Raw genomic sequence first — 16780 nt, forward strand, 5'->3', positions numbered from 1 at the left:
TGCGAGTGCTTGGCGTAGTCTCGACTCGCCTGAGCCGCTAGAGCGGGTCTGCCATGGTTCTGGCAAATGGAGATGTGGTACATAGTTGCAAGTCTGACCTGGATAAAAATAATTGATCCAAACTTGCTTCATTTTGTCTGCGGTGACACGGGTCGTTGCCAATCGCTTCATTTCCACGAAATCTGTACATCGATCGTGCATCGTTTGATTATATATGTAACGAGGTCGATCTAATCTTACAACGATTTTGTTTGCGTTTTCAAAACGCAAATCGAGGTCGACCAAAATATGAGGTCGCTCATGCTACCGACTCTTTTTATTCCATGATTTGTGGAGCGGTCGACCTCGATCTACGCCACAAAGCAGGCGATTTTATCTGCAAAGCAGAATACCGGTACTGTAACACTTGCGCCGCCTGTCAGTCGTGCCGGATCCCGTTGCGAGTTTTACGATTTTATTATAGCGTATCCAAGGACACCACACTAAAGAACGTAAAAAGATCGCAGTACGTTCGAAGCCTTGCTCTCATCTGCATGCTTACATATTGGACAGTACGTCCGTGCGGATGGCGGCGTGCTTCGCTTCCGGTTGTACGGATCTATTGACCTGCTGGTAAGCTTGAAATGCTTCCTGCAAATCAACAGGAGACAGCGACCACACCGCAATACCGCCCGTATTGAATACGGGCGCCAGCATGGCGCGTTCTTCTGCTACATGCAATGTGTTCCTCCTGTCCGAAGCCGTTCTTGGCATATCCGTCGGGTAGTGAAAAGTTGGCCCAGCTGGGTCTACGTTTCCAGCTGCCAGAAGCAAACCACAAACAGCGAAAAACTTGACATCTCCTGTCATTGCGAGTTGGCAGCATAGAGTGAATTGGTTTCCTCGTCGTCAGGAAGATTTTCACAAGTTGGCAGCGACTGCAGCTCTTCGGGGAAGGGTTACAGGATGTCAATTGACGTACAGGAACCCGCGGGCCCCAGCAGCTTGATGGCGACCTTTTCCTGTTGGCCCCAATGAGAACACTTCATTGAACGGAGGTTGCAAATCGCGTATCGAGGCAGCAAAACACACAACGAGCGGCTCTCTTTTCTCCATCAGGCCACTGCAGCGTTCAATCGAGGTCTTGTTTCCGAGCGCGAGATTCATCTGTCGTGACGTTAAGTACACACAGATGCTGAGGCCGAACTGTATTGCTGACGGCCTGCCTGAGTGGCAGCATGCCAAAACCAACATAGAGCGTTTGGAAATGCGGCGTAGTAGCTGGGGCACGCCATCCTGCATCTGCTAGTTCTGAAGTCCGACGGCCGCATGGAAGAATGACCATGTGCACACCTTATCCTTGTGGGTCCTTCAGGCTGTTCGAGTGAAATGCAGTGCATCGGCCATCTTCGTCTTCATTTTCCAATTGTCCTTCGACAACCACTACTTCATCGGCTCAAGCAAGACAAGCACACAAGCCACCATGCGTCTGTACACCGTCCTGCTCGCCACCGCTGCCGCGATGCTCGCCAGCAACAATGGTTTCGCCGCGGCCGACAAGTGCACCATCGTCACAAAGGTGCCGGAGGTTACGACGGCGCCTGCGGGCTCACACGACGCATCCAGCGGATCTTCGGTGGACACCCCGGTGACCCAGGGCTCCACTGCCGCCTCGGACGTTGGCGCCAGCCATACCTCGACTTCGAACGCGGACGACACCAACCAGGGTGCTACCCACACCTCTGGTTCCGGTGCTCCGTCCAGCGAAAATGCATCGCAGAAGACCGACGTCGCTTCCTCCTCTGACACTGCCGGCGAGGCTGACCCCTCGGTAGACAGCACGACCGTCCCAACCGTGGCTACGCGTGCTCCTACCGCCGTCTCGGGATCCAGCGGGTCTTTGGCTAGCTCGAGCGCTAGCTCCAGCTCAAACCCTACCACTTCGAGCAACTCCACAACTCCAGCTACTTCCACCACTTCTTCAGACAACTCGAAGCTCTGCGCCAAGCCGCGCGTGGTCGTCACGGAGGTTGACGTGGGCGCCACCGTCGAAAACAACGAGGACGAAGCTGCCCTCAAGGTTGTGGCCATCGCGGCCCTGCCCTCGGGCGGCTCACGCATTGCTTTCCAGAGCGGTGACAACGTTATCGTGCGCGAACTTGATGCCAATGACAAGCTCGTGAGCAGCAGCGCCGCCATCAAGGTGCCAATGAATGACTTTGCTGACATCTACGCCGACAAGAACGGTTTTGTGATCCTCGGCACGAGAGATGCCGAGGGTGGCGGCACCCTCAACTGCGGCAACCCGAGCAACCTGTGTGGCACGGCACCGAGCCCTGCTGTGCCTTGCTACGACATGTACATGGCCCGTTACGAAGGCTCAAAGGAGTCGTGGGCCACGAAGCTGACGTCGTCCAGCGCGTCGCTGCCGCCGTACTCGTCGGGCAAGACTGGTCCTGACGTCTACATGATCTGGTGGTACGCTCACCACGGCCGCATTGCTTTCGACGGCACGAACTGGGCTGCGTACTTCGGCGCTGCCATCTCGACGTCGCAGAGCGGCTGCATCAACATCCACCAGGGTGACCGCATGAAGGTGGTGGACCCTTCTGGCAAGATCACCACCAACAAGGACTCGTTCGACTGGGGCTGCTCGCACTCGGGCTACGAGCGTATCACGTACGACAACCGCACGAGCAGCTTCGCGACAGTGTGCAAGACGGACAGCAACAACCGTATCATGCCGCCCAACAACTGGGATGTGACCATCTACCCGGTGGACCTCGCAGCGTCTAACCTTGGTGACATCGTGCCGGATGGTGACTCATCGAGCAGCAAGTACTGGTCCACGGTGAGCAATGGCGACGGCGACAACGCCAAGGTGCACCTGATCCACTACGACCTGAAGTCGAAGGCCAGCGATGACATCGTTCTAGGCGGCACCGATGCCAACGAGCGTGCGCCCCACCTCGCCCCCATTGGCAACGGTGGTATGTTGGCTATGTGGGAGGGCAGCTCGTCGGGCGGCGACCTCCAGGAGGGCGGTGACCGCACGATCTACGCCCAGGTGCTTGACCGCACGACGGGCAAGTCTATCAGCAGCAAGGTGACCGTGGACAAGTCGGTGGTGGGCAACCGCTACCAGGCTCTGAAGAGCTACCCGGACGGCAGCGTGGCGTACCTGTCGAAGGGCAAGACGGACACGTCGGTGCAGGTCGTGCGCTTCTTCGGCTGCTAAGGTGGATGTCTCGTCGAACAAACACAGTGTAGACATGCGAGTGAGTACCTAGTGTGGATAGATGTTCCAATTCATTGCATCAAGAGTCAAAAAATTACATGTGCGCGTTTGGTATCTTACTCAATGGGTCGATAACGTCACCTTCTCGTCACCATCAGCGAGTGCGTTCCAGCGTTCCACGACCAGCAGCACAGCAGTCACTTCCTTCACAATGGCGTCCGCCGCCGCGTAGCGCTCCGCATCCTCGTCGGACAAGTCCGCTCGAGTCAGCGCGTCGGGCTTGGTCCACCGCGCATTGACCCAAATGGTGCGCAGCCCCGCGCGCTTGGCGCCTTCCACGTCGCAGGCGTAGTGGTCGCCCACGTGCACGAGGTGGCGGCGGCTGCACGAGGCCGGGAACTGGGCCACGGCGGCGTCGAAGATGGCGGCGCCGGGCTTGGCCGAGCCCACGAGCTCCGCCGAGACCAGGAAGGCCATGTGCTCCTGCACGAACTGGGGCAGGCTGCGCAGCTCGCAGTTGCCGTTGGTGATGACGCCCAGCACGGGCGCAGCGCCGGCGCGGCGGAGCTCTCGCTCCAGGCCGCGCAGCAGGCCCTCGACGCCGGCGAAGAGCTCGGGCTGGCTGCGCGGCACCAGGAAGGCGCGGAAGGCCGCGTCCACGAAGGCCTCCTGGTCCTGCAGCTGCAGGTTCTGCTCTCCGCACTCGCGCACGCAGTGGCGCAGCGTGTGCTTGCGCAGGAACGTGTAGTCGTGCGCGTGCGCCGGCAGCGCGCGCTGGAAGGCCACGAGCAGCGCGTCGAAGGCCGCGGGCGGGAACTGCGCCGCCAGCTGCGGCGTCTGCTGCGCCAGGAACGCGTGGAAGGCGGCGCTGGCCTTGCGGATCACCGCCTCGCCGCACCAGAGCGTGTCGTCCAGGTCGAAGGTCACGCCGCGCACGTGCACGGCGTCGGAGATGATGACCATCACTCTTGAGTTAATTTGTTTTTGTTTTATGCTGAAAAAAAGTGATGTGAAGCACACGAATTGGGGCGAAAAAGGCAAGTTGAAGTTTGCTGTGGGCGAGAGCTCTTCCGTACCGGTAGTCTACAGTACTCTGTCTATCTGGAGAGGATGGCGTCGAAGTCGATGTGGCGGGCGTAGTGCTCTCCGCACACGTGCACCTTCTGTTCGTCGGTCGGGTTGAATTTGGCTGCAGATAAGCAACAACGAGCACGAGTGAGACTTGAGCTGACGGGGAGGAAGACGAAGGCGGCGTACCGGTGAAATGCGTGATCTTCTCCATGGCCGCGAAGGTCGTGGTGGGCACGTACAGCACGGGCGCCTGCGCGTTCTTGATGATGTTCATGATGTAGTCTTGCGGCTGGTCGTCCGACGGCGAGCCGGTGAGGATGAGCCCGCCGCCGTACGGCCTCTTCATCATGAGCTCGAAGTTCTGCGCGTGCGAGAGGAAGCCCAGGATGATGTCGTTGCGGGACACGTGCGTGACGAACAGCGTGTGCTCGAAGTCCGGGGCGGTCAGTTTCGCCAGAAACCGCCGCAGCCCGGCCGTCACGAGTGTGGTCTTGTTGTACTGCTGGAAGCGCCGCGAGCGGTCCGTCAGCATCTTTGTCCGGAACAGCCCCTCGAAGTCCAACATGCTCGGGTTCGAGAGCGACGGCAGGTTGGGCACCACGCCAATGAGCGGCACGTTGCCTCCCCAGTGCTCCATCGCCTTGGGGAAGTACTCGCGCACCATATCCGCCCTGTCCTCCAGCACCTTGTTCAGAATGACGCCGCGGATCCGCACGCCATGCGCCTTGCACATGGAGTAGTTGAGCGCCAGGTCGTCGAACGCCGAGCCCAGTCCTCCATTGGCCACGAGCACCATGTCCACGCCCAGCTCGGCCGCTATCCGTGCGTTGTTGCAGTCCACGATGGAGCCCACGCCCGTGTGTCCCGTGCCTTCCACAACCGTGAACTGCTCAGCACCACAAAAAAACTCAATGCAAGTGAGTTCAACGACCCCCAATTGCCGGCAGAGCCCCAATCTACTGCACCTCGTTGGCCGCCGTGATCTTCTCGAAGCTGCGCCGGATCTTGTCCAATTGGCTCTCCACCGTGATGTCTCCGTCCAGGAAGCGCTTGGTGTAGCCGGGCATGATCACCACGGGGGACATGTCCGCGTAGCTGCACGTGTCCAGCTTGAACACCTCTGCCATCCAAGCACGCAAACGTTGCAGTCATTACGCGCCATCCGTCCACGGAAGATCGCCCCGCAGCAACAAGCCGCGCACCTTTCGCCACCGCGACATCTTTGTCCACCCGCAGGGAGCCGCCCTCGACGGCGACGCTCTCCTGCCCCACGGGCTTGAGGAAGCCGATGCGGTCCAGGCGCGCGGTCAGGCCCTGCAGCAGGCCCAGGCACGTGCTGGTCTTGCCCACGTGCTGCCGCGTCGCCGCCACGTACACCGCCGCCTTGGGGTGCGTGCGCACCAGCACCGACATCTCGCTAGTTTGGCGTCGATAGTGCACTGGAGGCAGTTCGTAGCGTAGCTGCTCGCAAACTTCAACGCCCGGTCGCTCGTGTACGCCACAAGAAAAAGGCAGTTAGAAACCCGACGTGTGTGTTAGGAACGAACGATTGCAGCGTGTAGCCATGTTAGCAAGCTTCAACGTAGTGTGTGTGTATTCCAGGGTCAACCACTCTTTTGCCGCCCCTACTACTACATGTAATTCTGTCTGCGAACATCTTCACAAAAGTCTATACATTCAGTGTATCGGATTCCGATCTCCGATGGCTTAGCAGCCGAAGAAGCGCACGACCTGCACCGAGGTGCCAGTCTTGCCCTTTGACAGGTATGCCACGCTGCCGTCCGGGTAGCTCTTCAGAGCCTGGTAGCGGTTGCCCACCACCGACTTGTCCACCGTGATCTTGCTGCTGATAGCCTTGCCCGTGGCGCTGTTGAGCACCTGGGCGTAGATCGTGCGGTCACCGCCCTCCTGGAGGTCGCCGCCCGACGAGCTGCCCTCCCACATAGCCAGCATGCCGTCCTTGCCCATCGGAGCAAGGTGAGGAGCACGCTCGTTGGCGTCGGTGCCGCCCAGAACGATGTCCTCGCTGGCCTTCGACTTCAGGTCGTAGTGGATCAGGTGCACCTTGGCGTTGTCGCCGTCGCCGTTGCTCACCGCCGACCAGTACTTGTTGCTCGTGGCAACCGAGTCCGGCACGATGTCGCCGAGGTCGGCGGCAGCCAGGTTCACCGGGTAGATGGTGGCGTCCCAGTTGTTGGGCGGCATGAGACGGTTGTTGCTGTCCGTCTTACAGATCGACGCGAAGCCCTTGGAGCGCTCGTCGTACGTGATACGCTCGTAGCCCGAGTGCGAGCAGCCCCAGTCGAACGAGTCCTTGTTGTCCGTGATGGAACCCGAGGGGTTCACCACCTTCATGCGGTCGCCCTGGTGAATGTTGATGCAGCCGCCCTCCGACGTCGAGATGGCAGCGCCGAAGTACGCAGCCCAGTTCGTGCCGTCGAAAGCAATGCGGCCGTGGTGAGCGTACCACCAGATCATGTAGACATCAGGACCAGTCTTGCCCGACGAGTAAGGAGGCAGCGACGCGCTGGACGACGTCAGCTTCGTGGCCCACTTCTCGCTCGTGCCATCGTAGCGCACCATGTACATGTCGTAGCAAGGCACAGCAGGGCTGGGAGCCGAGCCACACAGGTTGCTCGGGTTACCGCAGTTAAGAGTGCCGCCACCCTCAGCGTCTCTCGTGCCGAGGATAACGAAGCCGTTCTTGTCGGCGTAGATGTCAGCAAAGTCGTGGAGCGGCACCTTGACGGCAGTGCTGCTGCTCACCAGCTTGTCATTGGCGTCAAGCTCGCGCACAATGATGCTGTCACCGCTCTGGAAAGCAATGCGAGATCCACCCGAGGGCAGGGCCGCGATGGCCACAACCTTAAGGGCAGCTTCGTCCTCGTTAGCGTCGATAGCGGCGCCCACGTCAACCTCCGTGATGCGAACACGCGGCTTGGCGCAGAAGCCGACGCTGGAAGAAGTGGAGTTGGAAGCGCTGGATCCGCTGGAGCTAGCGACGACCTCAGGGGCAGCGGTGGTGGCCGCAGGCGCCAGCGTGGTCTTGAAGTTGATGTCAGACTCACCAGCAACGTCGGTCTTCTGCGAGGCATCGGTGGACGGAACATCGCCGCCGGGGGTCACGACACCCTGCTTAGTGTCGTCGGCACCGGAAGCAGAGGTCTGGCTAGCACCAACGTTGGAGTTAGCCGTGGAGTACTGCTGCACCGGGATGTCCGACGGGGCGGAGCCCTGGTTGACCTGGCTGGCACCGACGTCAGAGTTAGCGGTGGAGTACTGCTGCACCGGGATGTCCGACGGAGCGGAGCCCTGGTTGACCTGGCTGGCACCGACGTCAGAGTTGGCGGTGGAATACTGTTGCACCGGGGTCTCGAACGGAGCGGAACCCTGGTTAGCCTGGCTGGCACCGACGGCCGAACCCTGCTGCACCGGGGTCTCGAACGGAGCGGAACCCTGGTTAGCCTGGCTGGCACCGACGGCCGAACCCTGCTGCACCGGGGAGTCGTTCGACGAGTCGAAGCCGTCGAAAGAGTCCTTGGGACCCGAGCCGGGCTGGCTGGCACCCGAGTTGGTTGTGGAGTACTGCTGCACCGGGGTCTCCGAAGGAGCGGAACCCTGGTTAGCTTGGCTGGCGCCAACGGCAGAACCCTGCTGCACCGGGGTCTCGAACGGAGCGGAACCCTGGTTAGCTTGGCTGGCACCGACGGCCGAACCCTGCTGCACCGGGGTCTCGAACGGAGCGGAACCCTGGTTAGCCTGGCTGGCACCGACGGCCGAACCCTGCTGCACCGGGGAGTCGTTCGACGAGTCGAAGCCGTCGAAAGAGTCCTTGGGACCCGAGCCGGGCTGGCTGGCACCCGAGTTGGTTGTGGAGTACTGCTGCACCGGGGTCTCCGAAGGAGCGGAACCCTGGTTAGCTTGGCTGGCGCCAACGGCAGAACCCTGCTGCACCGGGGTCTCGAACGGAGCGGAACCCTGGTTAGCTTGGCTGGCACCGACGGCCGAACCCTGCTGCACCGGGGTCTCGAACGGAGCGGAACCCTGGCTAGCCTGGCTGGCACCGACGGCCGAACCCTGCTGCACCGGGGAGTCGTTCGACGAGTCGAAGCCGTCGAAAGAGTCCTTGGGACCCGAGCCGGGCTGGCTGGCACCCGAGTTGGTTGTGGAGTACTGCTGCACCGGGGTCTCCGAAGGAGCGGAACCCTGGTTAGCTTGGCTGGCGCCAACGGCCGAACCCTGCTGCACCGGGGTCTCGAACGGAGCGGAACCCTGGTTAGCCTGGCTGGCGCCAACAGCAGAACCCTGCTGCACCGGGGTCTCGAACGGAGCGGAACCCTGGTTAGCCTGGCTGGCACCGACGGCAGAACCCTGCTGCACCGGGGAGTCGTTCGACGAGTCGAAGCCGTCGAAAGAGTCCTTGGGACCCGAGCCGGGCTGGCTGGCACCCGAGTTGGTTGTGGAGTACTGCTGCACCGGGGTCTCCGAAGGAGCGGAACCCTGGTTAGCTTGGCTGGCGCCAACGGCAGAACCCTGCTGCACCGGGGTCTCGAACGGAGCGGAACCCTGGTTAGCTTGGCTGGCACCGACGGCCGAACCCTGCTGCACCGGGGTCTCGAACGGAGCGGAACCCTGGTTAGCCTGGCTGGCACCGACGGCCGAACCCTGCTGCACCGGGGAGTCGTTCGACGAGTCGAAGCCGTCGAAAGAGTCCTTGGGACCCGAGCCGGGCTGGCTGGCACCCGAGTTGGTTGTGGAGTACTGCTGCACCGGGGTCTCCGAAGGAGCGGAACCCTGGTTAGCTTGGCTGGCGCCAACGGCAGAACCCTGCTGCACCGGGGTCTCGAACGGAGCGGAACCCTGGTTAGCTTGGCTGGCACCGACGGCCGAACCCTGCTGCACCGGGGTCTCGAACGGAGCGGAACCCTGGCTAGCCTGGCTGGCACCGACGGCCGAACCCTGCTGCACCGGGGAGTCGTTCGACGAGTCGAAGCCGTCGAAAGAGTCCTTGGGACCCGAGCCGGGCTGGCTGGCACCCGAGTTGGTTGTGGAGTACTGCTGCACCGGGGTCTCCGAAGGAGCGGAACCCTGGTTAGCTTGGCTGGCGCCAACGGCCGAACCCTGCTGCACCGGGGTCTCGAACGGAGCGGAACCCTGGTTAGCCTGGCTGGCGCCAACAGCAGAACCCTGCTGCACCGGGGTCTCGAACGGAGCGGAACCCTGGTTAGCCTGGCTGGCACCGACGGCAGAACCCTGCTGCACCGGGGAGTCGTTCGACGAGTCGAAGCCGTCGAAAGAGTCCTTGGGACCCGAGCCGGGCTGGCTGGCACCCGAGTTGGTCGTGGAGTACTGCTGCACCGGGGTCTCCGAAGGAGCGGAACCCTGGCTAGCCTGGCTGGCACCGACGTCGGTGTTAGCCGAACCCTGCTGCACCGGGGACTCCGTCGCCTGGCCGTACTCGGGGAAGTCCGGAGTCGGTCCCGCGTAGCTGCTGGTGAACGAGGCGTCCGTCGGAGTGGAGCCCTGCGAGTTGGCCGTCGAGTACTGCTGCACCGGGGTCTCGAACGGAGCGGAACCCTGGTTAGCCTGGCTGGCGCCAACAGCAGAACCCTGCTGCACCGGGGTCTCGAACGGAGCGGAACCCTGGTTAGCCTGGCTGGCACCGACGGCCGAACCCTGCTGCACCGGGGAGTCGTTCGACGAGTCGAAGCCGTCGAAAGAGTCCTTGGGACCCGAGCCGGGCTGGCTGGCACCCGAGTTGGTTGTGGAGTACTGCTGCACCGGGGTCTCCGAAGGAGCAGAACCCTGGCTAGCCTGGCTGGCACCGACGTCGGTGTTAGCCGAGCCCTGCTGGACCGATCCACTGGAGGATTCAATAACGTCGCCGGGGACCATATCGCAGTCAGCGCGGCCAGCGGAGGCGTTGCTGGCCAGCAGAGCGACCGCAGTGACGAGCAGAGCGTGATACAGACGCATGATTCTTAGTCGGTCTTTCTTGAGCCGCTGTGATTGTGGCAGGAGAAGGCCAATTGGAAAATGAAGATGGCGAAGGTCAACAAGTCTCGCACATCGATAAGGTCACCATGGCACATGCACATACTAGTGTCTACTGTTCGCGCGATCGCAGGCATTGTTCGTCGCAGGGCTTCACGAACTCCATCTGGGGGGCGCGTAACATTGGCAAGGCACTGGTGCTGCGCCTCGCATCACTATCGTTCGAGCTCTCTCTCTCTCTAGACGTACAGTAGCCAGCTTATTATTAAAAGCAGCAGGGCTTCCCCTGCAGCATCTGTCCCCAAGAAACGCCACAACATACAAGTACGGTCGCAAAGCTGATAGCGTACAGTATTAATACATGTAGCGCGCGTTTGGACACATTTGCTTCTGGTTGCACCGCCACCCCTCGTCGAAGTGTTGCTCTCTCGTCGTTTCGTTGCAGCAGCAGAGTGATTAAACGAGCCAAGGCGGAACTCGCTGCCCAAAGCTTGAATTCTTGTCCAAGTCTAGCGGTTCATAGGATTTGATTTCAGTCAACAGCCGTGACTGGCGAGAGTGGAAAACCCTGCAACGTCGAGTCGAACAGTCCGCGCTTTGACGGTCGAGGTGGTCAAGGCTCGCTGTTTGTGGTGTTGGCCGTGGCAGCTGGGCACGGCGCTCGCAGCCGGTCCGAGAGCAATGCCGGATCAACGCAGATCGTGCGTTGCCAATGTGCGGCCTGATGGATCGCAGGATCGAAACTTTTCGACTCGAACGGAGTGGGCTGCAACGACAACAATCTCAGGGTTTCGGACTACTGCACATGTACCAGCAGAGTGTATCCTGTTACCTACACCTTACGTGTCCGTTGGCTTTCGGACACGTAAGGCATTATGCATGTCACTTCACGGTAACCCCACGGGATAATGCCACCTTGAGCGTCGTCGGATATGGTACATGTGCTCGCAGGAACTACCCAATGAAGGCAGGCAGGACTTCACGGTCAATACAGCAATGTAAGCTATCGTAAGCTTTTAGCACCGTGGCGGCTCGTACGACATGTGTGACGTCGACCTGCCTTGATGAGGCACCTAGTGATAATATGGGAGTCTCATCGCCAACCATAAAGTGTTTGTCTCCCTGATACCTACCTCTGCAGTAAGTAAGAGCAATCAAGCGAAGCTCCGTGTACCGATTAATCTTGTCGTTACTCGTGCAGTCAAATGCTTGACCGACAGATAAAACACATGCCGGTACACAACTTCCTTTGATCTTCGCCAATCGTGCGTCTCGACGAGTTTTCCACCGCAACATGCTGCGACGTGCGCCACAGCTCTTCCGTCACGTTGACGCCCATGCCCCCGAGCCACGATAAATTCTCGTTCTGCCCACAAACGGCGTGTTGGGTCGTGCAGTGCCGGAAGCGCTTCGATTGGCGTTGCAGCGGTAGGTCTTGAGCGAGCTGATCTCTTGTTACAGCCACTCGACGCCTCCTCCAAACCGATTTCAGGCCTGGACTAGTCGACGACTGGGTACGTTAAAGCGAAGCGGGCCAGCGAGAGTTGTGAATCTGCGTCGCATTCAACGAATTGGCTGTCAAGAACTTTGAACGAAGCTTATTCGATGGTATTTCGTCGGTTTATCGTCGGCACACCGCCCTGACTGAACTGGTTGAGCGCACAATGTTAGGGAGCTTGGGGCAGTTGAGCTTGTCGCCGCCTCGCCAATCCGAAGTTGGCAGGAACGTTTGGCACCATGCCGGACGGCGCCGCACTCATTCCAACTCGTCGACACGCGTCCTAACTCTCTACTACAGGCATCACTTGCGTGAGGGGGGCCACCACCTACGAGACGACGAAACTGCAACTCTTGTAGCTCCCACTACGTGTACGAACCCCCACAGGGAACGGAAAGCACTGTACGAACGAACGGCGAGGGTCCAGGAATGCGAGCAATAAGATTAAGTAGGTTACAGCGTGTCGGGCTCATATCGTGCAGCATCAAGTGCTCTGCTCTGTCTGCGCTGCTCGCGCAGCCTCGAGTCGCTCTATTCAAGTGAAAGATGAGCGCTCCGTGGACGAGTGTGCAGTGGCAACAGCTCTGCGTCCCGCTCGCGTGCGGTGTCTATGATAGCTCTGCATCACAGCGGCGTCCTGTGACTCTAGTCCGTCTCGTCCTCGCGGCGCAGCGAGCCGCGCGCGAACATGATGGACTCGTCGCCCATGGCCAGCATGTGGCGGGCCTTGACGCCGGTCTCCTCCGGGGCGTTGGCGCTGGCGGAGGCCGTGAGCGCCAGCACGACCAGAGCGAGGCAGCTGAAGAACTTCATGGCTGGTGCGGACTGACTGGGCGATTTCCGAGTGAGAGCGGGAGGTCAAATCGGGGAATGAAGGCGAGCAAACCAAGCAGCAGACGACGCGCTTTGTCACACGGAGACTTGGCCGAAAAGCTGAACTTTGCATCGGGGCGCTTACGGCCGGACGGAAGCGGTCCCTATTTCGAATAGTGACGGGAGAGAACGCACAGCAAAGGCGGACGCCAGCTCGCTCCGGTCGGGAGAAACAGTCTCCTTTCAGAAACAGACGGCGTGTCCAGAAGAGCTGACTGCACGAGCAGGCTTGACTGACGAACGCATGGCGGACCGGGGCCACAAATGCTCCGGAAGCGCTCGGCCGTTCCATGTGTCGAGCACACAGCGCCCTGTGCCAGGGCTCGAGAGCTCGCCCGGACGGAATCTTCGACGGCCGTACCGTATACAATACAGTACTGTACCATATACCAATGGCCATCCTGCCTCCCTGCCTCGCTGGACCAGCAATACTGGCAGCGTGGAGCAGCAGGGATAGCCGGGAGGCATTCCAAGCTCCAGTTGCGGGCCATCTTGTTCTGCCCAGACGAAAGACGCTGGCCAAGACAAGCTGAAGAGCCAAGTTGATGTATGCTCCCTCGTGAGATGTAGATGCATTTGGCCTGAAGTGTACTGCACCCACGAGAAAAGAAGAGAAGTTGATGTTTGTTGGATTCTCACGCGGCTGCCTGCACATGGGCTGCATCAGCGCCGCCAACACCTCGGCGCGAATGCCTCACGCGGGCGTCTCTAACCGGAGCTCTTATATTTCAGGGGGCGGCTGTTCTCCAAGCCGGCGCTCCGATCTCGTCCGGCGTGGCAGCACCGCACATGTAGGGGACCCAAGCAGGCTGCAGCAATGTGTAATGCATTGTAATGGTCTTATAACACGCAGAAGCTCGGCGACGACTACAGGATACATGTAATACACCGTGCGCGCGCTCTCCCCAACGGAGCGCGGCTGCTAATAAATAGAGGGCAGGCACCTCAGGCTCCCACCTCACACGACCTGGCGGCGCCACGGCAGCGAGGGCTTCCGGAACACGAGCGACACGGCGTCGCCCGTGCGGCTGCGCAGGCTCGCGGCCTGCTCCGAGAACTTCTCCACGTCCTTCTTGCTGTAGAAGAGCTCGGGCACCTGGTCGTCGGGCACCGTCGGGATGGTGCGCACCAGCACGCTGCCGAAGAACGAGACGCGGCGCTTCTCGGCGTCCTCCAGGGAGGCGCTCTTGGCGCGCCGCACCTCGCTGCGCATGGCCAGCTGGTAGAAGGCCGAGACCCACTGCGCCTGGTCGGCGCGGCTGAACACGCGGCCGAGCATCTCGCGGCCGTCCGCGAACGTGAACTCGAGCCCGAGCTCCGTCTTGGGCGCCACGCGGCCGCGGGCCAGCGCCAGCGTCTCCAGCACGTTGCGGCGGTAGCTGGCGTCCTGCTTGTTCTGGAACACGAGCAGCTCCGCGTTGCTCAGCACGAGGAAGCGCGTGTTCCAGCTCAGCACGTTGCGGCGCTTGATGCGCGCGTAGCCCTCGCAGTAGACGACGGCCGACACGGCGCTCTGGTCCAGGCTGAAGCGGCGGCTCTTGGCGGCCGCGGCCGCGCCCGCAGCGGGCGGCGTGGACGCGCTCAGGCCCGTGTGGCGCCGGCGCATGTTACTGCTGCTTGGGTTCGCTCGGCGGTTCATGCTGGCTGGGGCTGATACCGGTATTCTGGTAAAGGTTGAGGTTGTGGCTGCTCTGCTGGCTGGCGGATCGCTTTGGGTAATGAAGGCTGCGAGCCGAACGGCGAGTGTAGAGAACAGCTGGACTTGCCTTTCGGAGGCCGTTGGATAGACAAGTCTAAGTCCGGCGCCAAGAACGGGGCGGCGTTTTGCACTCTATTGCTTCTCGGAGGGGATGTTGTTAGTGCAAGAAATAGGACATTGCAGTTTTAGTAGTGGATGTACTTAAGTATCGATTAAAGAGATATTAGGGATCATACCAGTTTGGACAGGGTATCAGTTCATGCGATTTTGCAGTTTCTGAGTGGTATATGTACTCACTTCACCCTTGCCTGCCTTTGCCTGCATATCGCATTCTTCGGCCGGATTATCTCGCGCGCGGCGCCGTACAACGAGAGCGATCACGCCGTGAGAACTGGGATGCCCGGGTCGATTTTCCTCCGCGCACACCGGATTGCTTGGCCGAAATGGAGATCGCCAGAACTCTGAAACGCTTGTTGAAGCGCAGCTACACTTAGGCAGCTGGGTGTGCTGTGTTACTTCCAGCCGGATTTCCACCGCCACTGGCGACTTATCTGCAAGCGTCGGCCAGACCAACGTGGCGTGGCGTGGCTTGGTGCCGGACTCTTGCAGGGCTTGACGCAGGCCCAGCGTGACAAGCGAGTGGGGTGGATTCTAGCGGCCATGGGCATCGCAGAACGAGCCGTTCGCTCTAACCGTCCAGCGACGCTCGAACATGAAATGCAAGGCCTCGCCGAAAGAAACAGCTATTGTCGTCGGCACCCCATGCGCCACATTTCGTGCGTTATTCCTCCGGTCCTCTCCGACCAACTCAGATCGAGAGAGCTCGGTATTCTCGCTGCGCGGTTCTGACTCCGTATGAGTACATTTGCGGTGGAGCACTGTGTGACGAGCGCGCTGCTGCCGTTGCTGTTGCCGCTGATGCCGAACTGAGACGGTGGGGTGAACCCATCGCTTTAAATTAGACTAGAGACCACGCTAAATCAACCGCCAACGTACAGAAGCTGCTGCATTGCACCACCTGCAATGCCTCACACGGAGTTTGTACACGCAGGAGGCAGGAAGCTACCTATGGTGGTAGTGGTCAAACTCATCGCGATGGCCAGATCACGCTACTGTATTATCGGTTTGGTGCTGGTTTGAAGAAGAGCTGCTTCATGTACCTGTAGCAGCAAAGTGTTTCGGTGGAGAGATTTCAATCGACTATGAACTGGAAGTCCTTCCTCCCGTGGCAGGACCGAGTAAAAGGCTGCTGCATGGGAGCCTCGACCGTTGCAAGACGACCTCCATTTTGGTCTCCTCGCACCTGATTTTTCTGCTAAAACGGTCACTACGGTCACTATACCGAGGATGTTATGCCCAAATGGGCTCGGCTCTGCACCAAAAAGTCCTAGTTTAGGAAAGTATCCTTTTCGAGTCTCGGAAATAACTCAGGCGCGGAAGTCGCAGTCGCAGTGACTTCATTACGCCGTAGTGATCGCGACCCACCGGTTCCTTTATCATGAGAGACCACTTACATCGAAGTGTGTTCGATGGTGGTTTCTCCAATCTGCGCTGCTGCTGTATTGGCGACGCTCCATTTCTCGAGCACCGCAATGCTCGCAGTGAACCCACATGACGTGCCTCAACATCTTGATCTCAGTATCCGATCCGACGTCTTGAGCTGAGTATCGCCGAGCCCTCGCGCCACTGATTTGAACGGCAGCGCTCTTGTGCAGGGCACTGATTTCTCGGGCTCATTTCCGGATTCGCCTCTCAAGTCCCAGCCTCCCCTCGCCATCATGAAGTTCTCGACCGTCTTCACCGCCGCCGTCGTCGCCGTCGTGTGCCTGCTGCAGCCCTCGGCCGCCGAGGACCAGGCCTCGGTGCACCTCCGCGTGCACACCGTCGAGCAGAGCCCCAACGGCGCGATCTGCTACAAGGCCTGCCCCTCGGGCCAGTACTGCCCGCGTGGCGAGAACGCCTGCCGTGCCCCCACGGGCAAGCAGTGCTTCAACCCGGCCACGAGCCTCTTCATCAACGGCTGCGACCGCGGCTTCAAGTGCAGCAACGGCAAGTGCGTCTACGCCTAAGCGAGCTCGATCCAGGAGGCAGCGCGGTCCCAGGACTCTTTGCTGTAGCATCTCTCCTTCCCCCTTGTGTCCATATTAGCTCGGCAATATAAGTCATTTCGAACCTCTATCCATGTTCCTCACTTGGGTCCATCAATTAACCTACAAGTTCGTCATAGCAAAGTGCTGGGCGACTATCGCTTGACACTTTGACAGCTCCAGGAGCTGGATCCTCTCCCGTTGCCGTATCTTGGCCCAAGATTCTTGGGTGGTCTTGAAGCAGGCAGCGGCACACACGGCGCGGACGGCGAGATCGAAAGTGAAGGAAGATAAATGAGGGAGGTGGGGCCGACGTCAACACCACTTGCCGATGCGTCTCG

At 60.2% G+C, this 16780-nt stretch overlaps 6 protein-coding genes across 8 annotated transcripts; 2 read left to right on the plus strand and 4 right to left on the minus strand.

Annotated features, from left to right (window-relative positions):
• Nucleotides 1-1462: 1462 nt before the first annotated feature.
• Nucleotides 1463-3217, plus strand: IUM83_03655 (Avirulence (Avh) protein; the record flags this gene model as incomplete). Of its 2 annotated transcripts, none has more annotated exons than XM_067927675.1 (1): nucleotides 1463-3217. In XM_067927675.1, one exon carries the CDS (start codon nucleotides 1463-1465, stop codon nucleotides 3215-3217), a length of 1755 nt encoding a protein of 584 aa, XP_067795313.1. The 2 variants fall into 2 exon arrangements, with proteins under 2 accessions (XP_067795313.1, XP_067795314.1); XM_067927676.1 differs by having other exon boundaries at nucleotides 2570-3217.
• Nucleotides 3218-3337: 120 nt separating this feature from the next.
• IUM83_03656 (had family hydrolase) lies at nucleotides 3338-4180 on the minus strand (the record flags this gene model as incomplete). Its single annotated transcript, XM_067927677.1, has 1 exon — nucleotides 3338-4180. The coding sequence occupies one exon, from the start codon at nucleotides 4178-4180 to the stop codon at nucleotides 3338-3340; it is 843 nt and encodes a 280-aa protein (XP_067795312.1).
• A 134-nt stretch (nucleotides 4181-4314) lies between these two features.
• On the minus strand, nucleotides 4315-5701 carry IUM83_03657 (P-loop containing nucleoside triphosphate hydrolase; the record flags this gene model as incomplete). The annotated part of the gene is made up of 4 exons (XM_067927678.1): nucleotides 4315-4406; nucleotides 4475-5174; nucleotides 5254-5408; nucleotides 5491-5701. The coding sequence occupies 4 exons, from the start codon at nucleotides 5699-5701 to the stop codon at nucleotides 4315-4317; spliced, it is 1158 nt and encodes a 385-aa protein (XP_067795296.1).
• A 294-nt stretch (nucleotides 5702-5995) lies between these two features.
• IUM83_03658 (GPI-anchored protein) lies at nucleotides 5996-6643 on the minus strand (the record flags this gene model as incomplete). The annotated part of the gene is made up of 1 exon (XM_067927679.1): nucleotides 5996-6643. The coding sequence occupies one exon, from the start codon at nucleotides 6641-6643 to the stop codon at nucleotides 5996-5998; it is 648 nt and encodes a 215-aa protein (XP_067795317.1).
• Nucleotides 6644-12425: 5782 nt separating this feature from the next.
• On the minus strand, nucleotides 12426-14292 carry IUM83_03659 (uncharacterized protein; the record flags this gene model as incomplete). Of its 2 annotated transcripts, XM_067927680.1 has the most annotated exons (2): nucleotides 12426-12609; nucleotides 13634-14292. In XM_067927680.1, the coding sequence occupies 2 exons, from the start codon at nucleotides 14290-14292 to the stop codon at nucleotides 12426-12428; spliced, it is 843 nt and encodes a 280-aa protein (XP_067795318.1). The 2 variants fall into 2 exon arrangements, with proteins under 2 accessions (XP_067795318.1, XP_067795319.1); XM_067927681.1 differs by lacking the exon at nucleotides 12426-12609 and having other exon boundaries at nucleotides 13612-14292.
• Nucleotides 14293-16130: 1838 nt separating this feature from the next.
• On the plus strand, nucleotides 16131-16421 carry IUM83_03660 (Cysteine-rich protein; the record flags this gene model as incomplete). Its single annotated transcript, XM_067927682.1, has 1 exon — nucleotides 16131-16421. The coding sequence occupies one exon, from the start codon at nucleotides 16131-16133 to the stop codon at nucleotides 16419-16421; it is 291 nt and encodes a 96-aa protein (XP_067795497.1).
• Nucleotides 16422-16780: the final 359 nt, after the last annotated feature.

The sequence above is a fragment of the Phytophthora cinnamomi genome (assembly GCF_018691715.1).
Source record: "Phytophthora cinnamomi strain GKB4 chromosome Unknown Contig21, whole genome shotgun sequence".
Taxonomy (NCBI): Eukaryota; Oomycota; class Peronosporomycetes; order Peronosporales; family Peronosporaceae; genus Phytophthora; species Phytophthora cinnamomi.